The sequence below is a fragment of the Stegodyphus dumicola genome, chromosome 7, assembly GCF_044657685.1.
Source record: "Stegodyphus dumicola isolate Sdum_Otavi_A_Nest chromosome 7, ASM4465768v1".
In the NCBI taxonomy this organism is placed as follows: domain Eukaryota; kingdom Metazoa; phylum Arthropoda; class Arachnida; order Araneae; family Eresidae; genus Stegodyphus; species Stegodyphus dumicola.
The window spans coordinates 208300650-208317659 of NC_140774.1; the positions used below are offsets into that span (position 1 = coordinate 208300650).

General features: G+C 35.3%; 1 protein-coding gene across 4 annotated transcripts in view; it reads right to left on the reverse strand.

Moving 5' to 3' along the window:
* The window catches only part of LOC146996621 (uncharacterized), an 89282-nt gene that overhangs the window by 2647 nt on the left and 69625 nt on the right, over positions 1 to 17010 (reverse strand). The window contains exon 1 of one of the 4 annotated variants that reach the window (XM_085821299.1): positions 84 to 531. The exons of the other annotated variants lie outside the window; for them this stretch is intronic. Within the exon in view, the coding sequence (XP_085677425.1) occupies positions 84 to 90 (7 nt within the window). The 5' untranslated portion in view covers positions 91 to 531. Of the gene's footprint in view, positions 1 to 83; positions 532 to 17010 lie in introns of those variants that run through there. 4 annotated transcript variants of the gene reach the window in all.

Genomic DNA, 17010 nt, shown 5'->3' on the forward strand with positions numbered 1-17010 from the left:
TTAACATTGTTATTTATTATTTCCTTATGAAGATTAAGATATTAGCTGAATTGACAGAAAACTTGGAATATCATTAGGCTTACCAGACATCCTCTTTTGACCGGAACTGGCCTCGTCTGATGATGTGGTACTTGCGTCCCAGCCAGTTATTCATATTTTCCCACTTACGTATTTTAATTTTAAAAGTTCGACATACACACAAATGACATTAATACAAGCCTATGAGTGCTCACAACATTTTAGGATGAATTCTTTCTGGAACTGAAGCATGGGAAAATTGTTTTGATGGAGCAGAACCTTTTATTTGGATATACAGCAGTGAATGAACATGGTCTGCAACAGAAGCTTTGGGTGAAAGTATAAATGAAAAGAAGTTCTCTCAAATAATGCAATAAGCATGGATCCTCTTTTTGATGAAGTCAATGACTGTAAAAGCTTTATTGCCAGCTCGTTGGAAAATCTGGACTGGGACAATGCAGGAAAATAAATACAGTCAAAAGTCGTTAATACGGACACCCATAATCTGGAATCCGAACCTCAAAGCTAAAAACTTTCTGCGCATGCGTCGCTTGCGTGTAACACCTTTACGACTGCGCATATGTGTGTGCGCAAGCGCAGAATATGTTTACGCATGTGCGTTTAATGTATAACGGACGGTATAAGCTAAAATTATCTAATTATCTATTTCAGTTAATGTTGATGATTGCGTTGTTCCTTAATCTTCGAAATGGATCCGGCTTATTATTTTTTGCAGACTCTTAGAGCAATTTTACAAAAGTAAGCTTGAACTTTTGATTATGTCAAATAGAATTTCTGATATATATTTACTAATATGTAAAGGAGCATCAAAGCGAAAGTACGTTTCGAGGTCCATTAAACAAAAAAATGGATAAAGGCATATCCTTTGTTTATCTAAACGTTAACCTTTTTTTATCTAAACTTTGTTTATCTTCAACGCAGCAGCGCGCAATGAATTGGAAGTTGATCTGTCAGTACTATCCTTATCTTCAGGGCAGATGTTTTTATTTTATTTGGCTTATAATTCCTTACTAAATGTAGTATTTCACCTCGATGTACTCCGTCTTTGATATGATTTAAATCAAATTCCTTGTCATTATAATTCACTTCCAATAGCGAAGAAAGTGACACAGAGGTTATTGAAAACGAAAAAATTTCGATTGACAAATTAGTCGGTATTCTCGACACAGCAATTATAGGACTTGAACAGCGGAACTTTGCAACTGAACAAGAAATTATGTCTAGTTATAGAATTAAAGAGAAAGTATTATCACATAAAAAACAAAGCAACTTAAACAACTTACATTGAAATAAATGTTTAATAAAGTAAACAAATAAATATTAAGCTTTTTTTTTGTAAATTTTGATACCCTTTAGATCATAATTGTTCTTTATTTCATAAATTATGGTTTCATATTTTTAATTTTATATTTTCTGCATGCCATCTTACAAGATTTATACTGATGATCTATAATCCAGAAAAATAGATAATCCCGAATCGCCGAAGTCCCGACGGGAAAAAAAAAAAAAAAAAAAAAAAAAAAGGACATTTCTTTGCCCTATCTGATTCAAATTGCATAAAAACACTTTCAGCATGGCACCAGGCGAAACAGAATTCTCATTAATGAATATAATAATAGCTGAATGAAGCTTTACTAACAGGGTTGCCACTCAAACAGGAGAATGAAATTCCCTGACTTTTCCAGGTTTTTCAGGTGTGTTTCAAGAAAATTCCAGTCTATACATGTAATGTCCGTTGGCTGTGCTAAGAGGTAAATTAATTATATTATTACTTGTATTGTGCATCAAATTCACTTATTTATTAAATAAATCCCAGAGGACATTTATTCTTAATTATTCTTGGTATACTTTGTTTGATAATTTTGTTTACTTTTCCACTTAAGAAACTTCATAAAATTTAAGATATATACTGTTGTGTGCGTACGGGTTCGTTATGAAATGAATGCTCAAGTCCGATGAAAAATGAACAAAAATTTATTATTATCACAACAAAAATGCTTAAATTTTCTCAAATTATCATGCAGTATTACAATATCTCACAGTAGTTATCTTTTAACTACTCAAATGTCCAATAGAACGTAATTCAAAACAGCTAAAGAAAGCTAATCCCCGAATTCGCTACAATCAACAAGAGCAGTTTTCTAAACAACAACAAACTAAGCAACTACTACAAACTGAGATGTTTTCCTCCTTTTATAAGATTTTAAAATCATGCACTAGAATTTTCCGGTACTTTCTCGAAATCAAAAAGAGATATTTATTTATTTAATGCACGTGCTCTTGTATTTTCAATTTTCCGGCTTAGCTTTCTTTTAATATTCGTCACGCGCTGCACTGTGCGAGAAATAAAACCATTTAATTTATAATTGAACTAACATTAGCTTTTTAAATACCAAATTCGTAACACTGCCCCCTTCCCAAGGACTGCACGTCCCGGGCAGTACAATCCCTGGACAGGAAGCTAAACTTACAACTGTGGCATAAATGCATTAATAAGCATTACATTACAATAATAAACAACATGAACAATAAATGCAATAAATAAAACAAATCAAATGCTTAATGCAAATCAAATACTAAATACAAATCAAATCAAATACACATTTAAAAACAAAATGGACCATGGTCTCATACTATTTACAATTATTTACATTATGTACTATGGCCATAGGTGCGAGCTAACCTGTCATAATGAACAACTTTAGGTTTAGAGTTCGAAGACTTATGGATCCGAACCACGTCGTCATTCAGTCTGTTCAGCACTGTATATGGACCAACCGAAGGTGACTGTAATTTAGGACTAAGTCCTTTTCGTTGAATCGGCTTCCACAACCACACCTTGTCTCCTTTGTTGGATCTATGTCTAGTAGCTCTCCTGTTGTATCTGGACTTCCCTTTCCCTGTCGCCAGGCTCACTCGCTTTCGTACGGAACGGTGCGTCACTTCAAAACGGGCCTGGACATCTTGGATGTATTCCTCAGGCGATGAAGGCGCATCCGTATGGCGATCAAACAGGCGGTCACAAGGCAGACGAAGGTCACTACCGAAGAGCATTTGTGATGGAGAACAGTTGGTAGTCTTGCGTTTCTTTTCGACCCTAGTATGATTTCGGCAGCTTCCCGAGCTGGGTCTTTCGGACAAGGCGTCGGCATTTCCAGGTGAGGACCCCTTCTAAGGATGGATAGTCATGTCTTTAGATCCTGAAAGCAGTTTATCGTTTCTGAAGTCTAAGGAAAAATTGTGTTTCCTTAAAAAGTCCAGTCCGAGTATGCATGGATCTGTAATATCCACCACATATGCCGTGTGATGGTAGGCGGCACTTCCAAACGTAATGTTCACGTTTAACTTCCCAGCTATGTCGATCTTGTCACCACACGCAGTCTGAAGGGTAACAGAGGATGGCGTCCAAATAAGTTTATCTTTAAACTGTTGAGCTAAATCTCTCCGAATGATGGTAACATTAGCTCCTGTGTCAATGATCATATTGCAAGGAACTCCATCGACATGGCCATTGATGGACAGTCCGTTACTGTTGCCACTCACTGTAGAAATCTTGAGCGCTTTAAAACAAGGTTTTTCATTCCATGGCAACCTCTGTTCCTCGATATGGTCATTCATTTGTTTCCTCCATTGTCGCTGGGAAATGGTCTCAATTTTCGTGCTTCGGGGTATTCTGCAGTTCCTTCGCACGTGGCCTTCTGCTCCACAGTTCCAGCACTTTGGTTTCTTGTCAGTCCTTTTCCTTCCCGTGACATTTAATTGTATGTTTAAATCGTATGCCTTATTTTCCGTGCTCTAGAGTGTTCTGCAGTTCCTTCGTAGGTGGCCTTCAACACCGCAATTCCAGCACTTTAGCATCGGTTTCTTTTCACCACTATTCCATCTTAAAGCATTCACTGGTCTTGTCAACTCATCCGTTTTATTATCCGTGCCCTGGGTGTTCTGCAATGCCGTCGTAGGTGACCTTCAGAACGACATCTCCAACACCTTACAGCCACTTTGTTCTCACTGCTACTCCGTATCAAAGCATCGACTTGTCTGGATAAATCATCTAAACGAGCCATCAATTGATCCCCTGGCTCGTGGACTCGCACAGCTCTGACTGGGTAGCGATCTCTACGAGTTGCTTGCTGGGCTGCCTCCAAATTCACGGCGTACAACAGAGCGCTTTTTACATCTTTAACATCCGCCATTCGCAGTGCTTTCTGTATTTCAGGGTCCCGGATGCAATCGCTGAAATATTGCAGGGACAGGATTTCTCTTGTTTCTGTCGGGCACTCCGAAAAGGCGTGATGTGACAGCCTTTCAACATCCGTGGCGAGCTCCTGAAGTGTTTCGGTAAGCTTCTGTTGACGGGATTTTAATTGGAGCCTGCTGTAGTCTTTTAAACATTTCTCCCCGAAGCGCAGCTCCAAGGCGCCGGACAGAGCTTCGAAATCTAACCTTTTGTTTTCGGGAAGAGTCTGAAGGATATCCGCTGCGTCGGCTTTTAAAGAAGCGGCGAGATGACAGGCCTTAGCTTGGGAATCCCATCCATTCGCATCCGCAACGATAGAAAATTGTGTTTTATACACCTGCCAGGAGGTCTTCCCATCATATGTAGATAACTTCAGAGAGGGACGAGCAGGCATAGGTAGAAATTTAAAGCCATCACTATTGTTCCCTGCCGTCGCTACGAATTTCTTTAAAATATCCACTTCTTTGGCTACTGCAGAAACCCTATCATCAATTTGTTGCTCGATTTGGTGTTGGACGGCACAAACTCTTCCTTCAATTCATTCCTCCATAGCAGAAACTCTCCCTTCTATTTGTTCTTTAACGGAGGAGACTCTTTCTTCAATTTCTCCAACCTTACTTTCGACAGAGTCTATTCTACCTTCTATAGCCTCGAATTTGTTTTCTATTACGCAGGTAATTTCTCTTTTCATTTCCTCTTGACCTGCTTTCATCTCGCCTTTACTAGATTTCATCTCGTCTTTAACGGATTCCTGTCCCGCTTTCATTTCTTCCTGTCCCGCTTCAATCTTTTCCTGATTAGATTTCATCTCCTCTTTCATTTCTTCTTGACCTGTTTTCATTTCCTCTTTAAATGCAGCAAAGGCTGATATCAGCTGTCTTAACTGCTTTTCCATTGCTCTTGTGATTGGCATTCAAATCCCACTTCTGATACCAAAAATTGTTGTGTGCATACGGGTTCGTTATGAAATGAATGCACAAGTCCGATGAAAAATGGACAAAAATTTATTATTATCACAACAAAAATGCTTAAATTTTCTCAAATTATCATGCAGTATTACAATATCTCACAGTAGTTATCTTTTAACTACTCAAATGTCCAATAGAACGTAATTCAAAACAGCTAAAGAAAGCTAATCCGCGAATTCGCTACAATCAACAAGAGCAGTTTTCTAAACAGCAACAAACTAAGCAACTACTACGAACTGAGATGTTTTCCTCCTTTTATAAGATTTTAAAATCACGCGCTAGAATTTTCCGGTACTTTCTCGAAATCAAAAAGAGATATTTATTTATTTAATGCACGCGCTCTTGTATTTTCAATTTTCCGGCTTAGCTTTCTTTTAATATTCGTCACGCGCTGCACTGCGCGAGAAATAAAACCATTTAATTTATAATTGAACTAAGATTAGCTTTTTAAATACCAAATTCATAACAATACATTGGATAACAATTGTATGTTTTATTTAATTATTACTCATGATCATCACCAGTTCAACACGAGCCTAATCTGGTCCTAATAAATCACAAAGCAATGCTAAATAGTTAGGTTAGATTTTAGATAAATTTAATTTGTGTGAGTTGTCTTCGTAAAAGGCACCTTAACACTTGAAAACACAAGTATAATTATAATAGAAGTTGTTTTCTCCACTGAAGATTGAGATTAGAATCTGCCCAATCTGGAATAAAATAAGGCTTTTTTTGCAGACATTCTGTAGCTAAACGAAAGAAAGAAATCTATTTAATGTTTTTTTTTAATAAATTGAGGTATTTTATATTTATTTCGCAGCATACATTAGGAAAAAAATATGTTAATTAAATTTCGTGATGGTATATCATCATACTGCTAGAATTAATTTCAGGATTATGCCACAGAAAATTTCCTGAAATTTGGAAATATTATTTACTAATAATAAATAAATTTAGAGCATTAGCAACATTAAATGATATGAATAACATAAACATAATTACTTAAAAATTGAATTAGAATAATCAACGATATTTTAGCGAATATAGTTATATTACATCATTAGACTGATTACTATTTTTTATTTTTAATAATCAACGATATTTTAGCGAATATAGTTATATTACATCATTAGACTGATTACTATTTTTTTATTTTACTGCAAAATGACAAGGTATTTATTAAAAAGAAAAAAAAAAAGGTTTAAAAAGATTTTGAGGTATAATTCTAGTATACGGCCTTGACACGTTTTTGAAAATTGTCGCCAAGACCAAAATGACCCATTTACTGCTCATCATCATTTCGCCAAATCCCGTTGTACCATACATCTAACCAAAGAAGTACCTAGAATGCTATCGTTCTTGTCAAAAGTAACGTAAGATACTATGAAAATGCCAAAGAACAACGATAATGATATGTAAAAAACTGCAGTCACCTCTATGTTTTTTTTAATTTTACTCAGGCGCTAATGTAATATCTTGCCACTTTTCTATTCAGATACTTTAGGCTTCTAAAGTGAAATGCGAATCATTTTATATCATATTTACATAAAATTAGGTATTGTTACGGATTTTGCATTTATTTAGTTTGCTATTTTTAATAGAATTGTTATTAAAAGTGTTTTATATTCCCGTGCAATGCATCACGAGACTTATTTGAAGAGAAAGCTGCGCCGGAAAAATTAAATACACGAGGCACGTGCATCTAACATTTTAACAATCGATATTTCATAATTGTACTCTTTTAATATCCAAAGAAGTCGAGAAAATAGGAGAAGGTTCTCGTGCGTGATTTGAAAAGCTTATAAAAAGCTGGAAGAAAACATCTCAATTCAGTTGTTTACTTTTTGCTGTTAATGATTGTAGCGAAATCGGATTAGCTTTCTCTGTTTTGAATTAAGTTATGTTGAATGTTTTAGTAGTTCAAAAGATAACTACTGTGAAATATTGGGATGCTGTACAAATATCTCTAAGAAAATTTAAGCATTTTGGTTTCTTATTCATTGCGATAAAAATTAATTGTATTCATTTTTCATCGGACTTGTGCATTCAATTCATTACGAACCCGTACGCTAGCAACAATATTTATCAAATTTACATAAAAGTTTTGTATAGTAAAATATAAAGAATTACCTCGTTTCGATTGCGTTGATCAAAATTCCTTTTTATGCAATGATGCTTTGGCTTCAATCATTTTCATTAAACTGTATGTTACTAAATAGGAATTTAATTTTCAAGCGATAATTCTCTTTCTAACAATGCTAGATTCCTCCTTCAGTTACCTTACGGGAGCTGAATGAAATTCTCGCAATGATTTCATTGTCTCTAGAATTTAAAATTCTTGCTCGTTAGCATTACAAATGATATTGCGAAAATGAGCAACATTTGTCAAAGTTAGCTATTCTAAAATGATCCTAAATGTAACTTTCAGTTAACAGATTTAAAGCTGTGTTTCCCAAACATTTATGTTTACAGCCTGCTTTTAGAAACGCAAAGAAACGCATTTTTACAGAAAATATATAAGCATATAAAACAGCAATAATGAGGTTGGATTACTTGTATGTTAATGAAATTAGCAGTAATTGCACTGTAATTTTAGCTAAATCAATAATAAAACATAAATAAGGACGTGTGTTTCCGGTCATCCGTAAAGCTTTTTGTTGCCATTCTGCAAAGCATAAGATAATATTTATTTTTCAAATGTAATCATTTAGCGCAGGGGTATAAAAGAAGTCTGTTGCAAATCGCAATATATTTGTCACCCAACTTTAGCAAACAAGTTATATAAAAGAAATGCATTGCCACTAGCCAAATTAAATATTTACGCTGACCACGCAGCAGATTTTTCTCATTCAACAAAGTGCAGGAATTTTAATTTTCCCTTCAAATTAATTCTTATATTTTTCACAAACTAAGCCGAAAAAAGCCGAAATTCATATAAATTATCTGAACCTATGAAATAACGCTAACCGAATTTATTAGAATAATCTGTACATATAAAAATCTGTGCACGTTTTTCTTTGTTGTGTAATTTGTACAAATGTACACTTTTATTCCGATCTGGGTGAAATTGTGCGCTCTTGACCATCAAAATAAGAAGAAAGCCACCGTTTACACATAAGATTTGGAAAACTCACCATACCGCGTCACCATACTATTGCTCTCACATCACCTGTCTCAGGTTCGCGTTGCCATAGTTGCGCTCCCGCTATGAGTGAACGCCATACCTATTAAGCAAGTTCTAGTTGCTTTTTTACAAAAATAGGTATTCACATTTCTACACAGCCTTAATTTTTAAGTGACGCCACCAATATTAACACGTCGCCAGTGTTGGATTCCCGCTGCCAGTTCCTATTAAAACATTTATCAGAACTACTATTTCGCCTAATTGATTTGGCACACATGTGAGTGCTCCGAGTAGAACAATGAGTTTACTTTAAACTATGTTCTCTGAAATTGTAGAAGATATGACACAAGATAGGAAGGGTATAATTACCCTTTATATTCTTCAGTTTACTGCTATTCCGGCATTTCGGGATACAAACTAAACTCCTAAAAAAATTGCAAAAAAAATTGCCCCAACTGGGGTGGGAAAAAAATTGCCCGAACTGGGGTGGGAAAAATTTCTCAAACTGGGGTGGAAAAAATTGCCCCAACTGGGGTGGGAAAAAAATTGCCCCAACTGAGGTGGAATATTGCCCCAACTGGGGTGGGAAAAAAATTGCCCCAACTGGGGTGGGGAAAAATTGCCCCGACTGGGGTGTGGGGTGGGAAAAAAATTGCCCCAACTGGGATGGAAAAAAAATTGCCCAAACTGGGTGGAAAAAAATTGCCCCAACTGGGTGCAAAAAAAATTGCCCGAACTGGGTGCAAAAAAAATTGCCCATTCGCGATTATGGTGAAGAGTCGCTAATCTTAAAAATAGTTTAATCCTAATGAAGCATCAAAGTAAGCACACGGATATAAAATGTACAATAATTTTAAAAACTCTTTAAATTTATGTTATTTCAGTTTTTCATGTCATCCAATATTTCGACGAGAATAGAAATAGGAATTTTTAAAAAATTAAGGATCTTCGATAACAATTATATGGTTGCTCTGTACAAGCATTAGTTTCTTTTGAAGCAGAATTGAAAATGCTTTTAATCTTCTAAGCAATTTTGAGACTGGGCTCAAAAATACATGCAGAATTAAATGATTTCCTTTCGAATCTTTGCATTAGGTTTTCGTCAGCCAACTTCTATGAAAATCAGGCGATTGACCAAGTCAACAAACGGAGCATGTTAACAATGCACATATCAGTTGCTAAACATACTTTGTTCCTGGAAAAGTGGGCGACGAAAAGTAGATGTATTTAATAAATAAAGGTAAACAAAACATTAAATAACACCCATTTGGACGTAATTTTTTTTAAAAATCTGAAACCTTTCAGATTTTTCGAAATTTCAGTCGCTCCCTTAGACTTCTCCAAAATTTACTGTAGGCGGAATGTTCACATTCATAATCACTGAATTCTCTGAATATAAAGCATTTTGAACAAAAGCAAGCGGATAATTAGTTAACTGGTGGGTATATCCCAGTTGCACTCAGTCTTTTCTACCATGTAACCTTTCACCACTACTATAAAATCATTTTAGTCCTCCCTCCTCTCCAAAACTCGAAAAATACAATATGCATTTATTTAAATTTAGATTACTTTTTATGTGTTTTATAAATTAAGCAAGGAACATAAAAAAAAATTCTGAAAACTTTCAGATTTTATATTGTGCCTAAAGGGACAATTTTGTTTTTCATTTACAGATACATGCGCGTTTCGAGAGCATTTGGACTAACGCATCTTTGGGTTAAAGGCATTAAAACTCATCATAACTTTTAAATTTCCGATAGACAGTCTCGTGCGCTGTAGATTACAATATTTTATTCCGTACGGTGTGTTGCCACCGCTCACTTTGGAATCGTTGAGTTGCAATTCGTTAAAATTTAAAAAATATGAAGCAGATAATTAAAGAAATGTGAAATTCAAGAATAGGGCTTCCAGGTGCCCATATTCGGATGGTAGACTATGTTATTCGAAATCTCATGGCTCTAGGTATCTTTTTCTACAGTGCGAGAAATATATATATATACATCCATGCAGATTCTTTGTTATTTAATTTCTTTAAATATAATACAGGGTGATAATATTTGGTGGCAACAGTTTAAAAAGTGATACAATCGTTGATAGTTACTCGACGCAAAATGCCGTTTTGAGACTAATGTCCCTTCTGGGCTAACCTAGCCCTTGGATCTACTAATAATTGGCAGTCTTACAATAATTGTAAGACTCTAGCTAAATTAAAGTTCCTTTTGCTGGATAGATCCATACCTGAACTGCGAAGTGGCTGTTCGCTAAGATTAACAGTATTAATAACAGTGCGTACGAAGGGTGAAAAGGCTCTTTTATTCAACTCAATAAAGGATTCACCATTGGCATTCCTAGTGCTTAAGAAACTTAGGCAATACTTTTGGCTGTAATTTTTCAATACAGAATTATAAAATTAAAACTAAGCCTAGGCTAAATAATAAGGCAAGACTACACAGTGGTAATTAACGCGAATTGGCTTTTAACCCTACCACCGACATACACAAACCGGGAATTAATATACACGTTTGTAAAATAGCCAACTTGAAATATCAGCGAAACAATGTGGCCAAATGGCAGAAAACACTTTGCTTGAAGTGTCTCAGACGCCAGCTTAAATGGCATCTTTCTACCCTATTTCGCATAATGCGCAAAACTGAAATATAATTCTGGCAGGAAATTACAGAAAATAGAAAAGGTAAATAACTAAACAAAACTGGTTATTTCAAAATCAAATAAGTTCATACAGGCTGATTTCATTGTCCCTAGTTGAGAACCCCTGCTATAATCTGAAAAACGGTAAAAAATAAAACCCATTGTTAGCCCTTCTAAGAGCTGCGGCAACTTTAATAGCCGTCTCGGATTGCTTTAGAAAAATGATTCTTTTAAATTTTTAGTTCAAAGGGGCTTTTTGTCCCTGAGGGACTATTGTTTTCGTTTTGCATTGAAACACTATAAATGGCTGTATCACTTTTTAAACTGTTCCCACCAAATATTATTGCCCTGAATTATATTTGAAGAAATTTAATAATGAAGAATTTGCATTAATGTATGTATGTTTCTTGCATCGTGATAAAACAACAGTACCTAGAACCATGCGAATAGGGGCATCTGAAAGCCCAAATTTCAAATTTGGAATTTGTTTTATTATCGATTTCATATTTTGTAAAGCCCACCAGCGGTCGAGCGGTAAAGTCGCTGAACACTGGTAGTTTGGTCCGAGGTTCGAATCCCACGAACAGGGAGGCTGCATGGGCGTTTTCGTGGTTTTCCCCCATGTGTAACGTGTATACGAGTCAGTTTCCCTTAGAAAGTCCTCCAGGAAGGCATCCCTCCCTTTAGGCAGATAGCTCTCATGTGCTTTGCCATAATTGAATAATCCTAATCCAATCCAAAAAAGAAAACTACAAAAATCCGTTTTTAAATTATTGCGAAAAATCCAAGAAACGTTTTATCAAAGAACGTTTCTTCTTGGATTTTTCGCAATAACTTTAAAAACAAATTTTCGTAGTTTTTTTTTTTTTTTTTGAGGGGGGGGGCTTAAAATAGCTAATCCATGAATTAATTTACTTGCGCCAAAAAATATTTTCTTTTCCTTTAGAGTTTAAAGAAATTTTAAACGATATTCATTTTATGAACTCTTGATAACGTGACCTCCGAACTTCGATACCGGTTTCAAGCTTTGGCGACAGATATATCGCGCATGTGTAGCTGTTTCCCTCTATTATGGAATGGAGCCACGTCTGTTGCAGAGAGGTTTTCCTTCTTTACAATACATATTCTTTGATTCTAACCTCCATGGTAGCGATTTAACCCATTTTGTTTTATACGAGAACAGGTACTTTCTTTAGTTCATGCATTGCACATGCGATTCTCTCGATTCTTGAGGTTGCTGGAAACCAAAAATTGTGGGAAACTTGCTTTGCCTTTCTAAAAGACAATCAAATTGGAGCTGCGAAAATTGGCTCTATGCCAGCTGCCCGAATGACGCTCACATGATACACAATTCGCCAAAAAAGTTATCTCTTCCGAGGTCGGCACAAAAATCGCTTATTTTGGTCAATTTTCGAATTCCCTGACTTTTTCCAGTTTTCCCGGTAACGTGGCAACCCTGTACTAAGCTTCTAAATTAAATATGAACTAAATTGTAGTGAATTTTTTGATACCACTAAAAATAGCAAAGAATTTTCAAAGAAAGCTCACACCAGGAAAACCACTAAAAATAGCAAAGAATTTTCAAAGAAAGCTCACACCAGGAAGTCTCCAATGTTCTAAAATTTACCAAATGTTTCTGAAATATTAGCATGTAAAAGTATAAAGTTAGTCTGAAGTCATGTCATGTCAAGAAGTATCATTATGACCAAAACAGAACAATGTAACTCATAACTCTGTAAAGAAAAACGGCTCTGTATGCCCATGTAAAAAAATAAAAATTTAAATTTTTTTTTTTTTTTTTTTTTTAAATTTAATACAAATAAATATCCGGAGGTCTGGCTTTAATCTGTGTAAGGCAGTCTCACTATCAGATCACTATCAGGCCTTCAATTATGACAAAGTTCGTGAGGGCTATATTAGCCTAAAGGATGCCTTCGTGGAGGACTTTCTAAGAGAACTGGATCATATACATGTTAAACATGGTGAAAACCACGAAAAGACCCATTCAGCCAGCCCGTTCGCCTGGAATCAAACCCAGGTCAGATCTACCAGTGTTTAGCGTCTTTATTGCTCCGCTGCTGATGGGCTGTAGCATAAAGGAATCTGTTATATTCTCACTCCAAAGTTGACTGGCTAGGCTACCTACTGACTAATATATCCTTCAGTTGGGACCTAATGCCTGCTAACTGGACCCCAGTCACTTTAGCCACATTAAGTTGTAGGGAAGCCTAAATACATTTTATTAATTTCTCTTTCTGAGTATTATGTCTGAATTGATTTTGTATCGGTTTGCACAAGTGTGTTTTTATTAAATTTAAAATTTTAACAGGGGCTAGACAATGCCATCTGTTTTCATTTGTTAATAAGAGAAGCGATATTTAACGTTTATCATCTGAGGTATGAAAGAAGTAAAATATCCATGGGCAGAAGAAGAAAGGCTAAAGCATTAAATTTCATATTAAAGCATAAAATTAAAATAAATGAATTTTGGGATTTCATTGAGATGGTTCTAACTGGTAAATTCAATAACAAAATTTCTTACATTATAAATAAAGCTAGTCTTTATGGAAACTATCTCTACAGTATTGCTTAAACTGACAAAGCTTTTAACTTGACATAAAATGTTTTTAGAACAAGAACTTCTTTGGATCTATAATACTTGGTATTAAAATAGTTAATGTTAGTAGAATTATAAATAAAATTGTTTTACTTTCCGTGCAGAGCAGCTCGTAACAAATATTAAAAGAAAGCTAAACTGGAAAATTTAAAATACAAGAACACGTGCATTTAACATTTAATAAATAAATATCTCTTTTTGATTTCGAAAAAGTGCTAGAAAATTCTCGCGTGTGGATTTATAAAGCTTATAAAAAGGAAGAAAACCTCTCAATTCAGCTAGTTGCTCCAGTACATTACCTGCTCTTTCTCACTCTTCTCTTTCATCCTACCACCCTTATTCTTCTCAGATTTGCCATTGCCAATGATTCTTCATCCTCTTTTTTACTCAGCCGTGATTTCTCCCAACACTCAACCATCTCGGAACGAGGATCTCATGTTGCACCATGAACTCGCCTGCCATATAGGCTTTCCTCCTCTCCTCCCTTCCCTCCTTTCTGGTTTCCCTCAGCCTTGCTCATCATTACTCTTCTGATGTGGAGGTAGATGGTTTGTTTACCATAGGGACTCTGAAATGTTTCCTCACTGGCATTGGCATTGGCAATTCAGTTAGTTAGTTAGTTGTTGTTATAAAAGTTTGTTTAGAAAACTGCTCTTGTTGACTGTAACGACTTCGCGGATTAGTTTTGAATTAAGTTCTGTTGAATGTTTGAGTAGTTAAAAGATAAATACTGTGAGGTATTGTAATATTGTGCAAATATCTAGGGAAATTCAAGCACTTTGTTTTATTTTTTGTGATAATAATAAATTTTGTTAATTTTTCACTGGACTTGTGCATTTAATTCTTAACCCGTATATACGCAACAATATGTTTGAGATTTAACGAACAACTCTTTAAATGGGAATCCTTTAAGAGAATTTAAGCCTAAAATCCTTATATTGATATCATTAATTTTAAATTAATCGCTCAGCTTTAGAGCCTTTTAAGTTATGAACTTCTTATCTTCGTAGCTTAAAAGTTTAGCTGCTGATAAATTGAAGCGCATAATTAATTTTGCACCTTTTTTCATGAAACATCTGTAATAATTTCTGATTTTTTTATTATTCCAATGGGGTTTTGTACTGAAGGACTATTGTTTTTGTTTTGCGATTTTGCATTGAAAACTTTAAAAGACTGTATCACTTTTTAAATCGTTGCCACCAAATACTATCGTCCTGCATTATATTTGAAGAAATTGAATAATGAAGAATCTGCATAAATGCATGTATGTTTCTCGCATTGTGATAAAACAACGGTACCTAGAGAGAAACAATGGTACCAATTTTCTAGGTACTAGAAAATTTGAATAACGTAATCTTCCATAGAATATGCGCATGTGAATGCCCTAATTTGAAATCTGTTTTATTATTGATTTCAGATATTGTAACACTTCAACAAATTTTTGATTAAAAAATTAAACGATTTTGAAGCGAGCAGTGGCAACACTGTACGAAAAAAACATTCTTATCTCCAGTGCGCAAGACTCTGTATCGGAAATTCTAAAGACATGCTTATTTTAAAATTAATTTGCAACATTGCTCAGAAACAGGCTGATTTATTTACCTCTTTCGTTGCACCAACACCCTGATAACGATGTAGCGAAAGATGTTAATTTCTTTTTTCATTTTTGGTTTGGGTATTTTTGCCCCTTCCATAGAATTTGCCACTGTGGTTCTGGTTTTTATTTTTTGCACCTGATTTATTCCGAATTGAATGTAGGATAGATTTTAAATGTAAGGGGCTTTAACCCTGAAGGACCATTGTTTTCATTTTGGCATTTTACATTGAATCACTTTTCAAATTGTTGCCACCAAATACATTATAAAATTGGTGCCAAAATTAAATAATTGCCCTCCATTATATTTAAAGAAATTAAATAATGAAGAATCTGCATAAATGCATGTACGCTTCTCGCATTGTGACAAAATAATGCTATCTACAGCCATCCGGTTTTGAATAAATGAATCCTACTACGAATATGGGCATCTGAAAGCCCAAATTTGGAATTTGTTTTAAGATCGACTTCATATTTTGTAAAACTTTAACAAACTTTGATTAACAAACTCAATGATTTAAAAACCAGCGATGGCAACACTCTTGCCGGGGGGACCTTTTTATCTCCAGTGCTGTAAATAGCTTTTTATCTCCAGCGCTGTAGAATTGGATGGCTGTAGATAGCGTTGTTTTATCACAAAGTGTATCGGAAATTCTAAAGATATGCTCATTTTAAAATTATTTTGCGACATTGCTGTTGAACTGAATTTTATGGTTTAAGTGCAAAGAACATGTTATGTAATGAATAAAGGTAACACACAAAACGTTAAAAAAATGCCCCTTTGGATGTAATTTAAAATTGAAACCTTTCAGATTTTTTTTAATTTAAAAATATTTTCTTGTTCATGTATAATTATATTTTCTGTTTTAAAAGAAAAACTATAAGACTTTTTCTAATGTTTATTAGCTCATCGTTGGATATGATGTCTAACCAGCTTGTACTGGAAAGAAAAGCAAAATAAAAGCGGCTTTTTTACAGTTTGCCATTGCTGTATTAACCCACGAAACACAACAGCTAATATATTGTTACGAAATGTACAGGCGCGGTAAGATGGCTTCCCTGCAAAGAAGTTTTAGAGTTGCCATAAAATAGCAAGGAAGGCAGAATTGCCACATTTGGCAAGAAATCGCCCATTTAGCAACAAAATTGGTGATATGCCTTGGACGGATTGAGAACCTTCTGGAACGAATTCTTACGGGTTTAGCCCAGAAAAATCTCGAACACAAGCCAAAAGCTATATAAACCCTGCTGTCTGCAGTCAGTTAGTGTGTCTCATCTAGTTAGTCCATGTGGAGACGATCGATTTCACAGCAGGCCAGCGAGTGCGGAGTGGGTCGTCGAGTGCATCGATGAGTATCTTGGTGTACCACGGTTAGTGCATCGTTGAGAGAGTGTGTTAAGCTCCAGTAACGACTGAACCTAAGAGTCAGGAGCTGTGCTCTGTGTGTCGTCGAGTGCATCGCGAGTTGTAGAGTGGAGAGTCTCGAGAGTACGTGAAGTTCCGAGAATGACCAAGCAGAGTCATGAGCTTTGCAGCGAAGCTGTCTAAACCGTTATTGCATGACAGTGTGAAGGCTGTGTCGCTGAATGTTCCAGTGTGTTTAGAATATACTTGGACAACTGTAAATGTGTTTTGGAGCTGTCCTGATTTAATTAATATTGGTAAATAAAATGTGTTTCGATACTTCACCAAGTGTCGTCGTTATTCACTCCAAATTTATGAACCCCATAAAAACATGAAGGAAGAAAATACCGTAAGAATTAGTGTCAGAAAAAAATGTA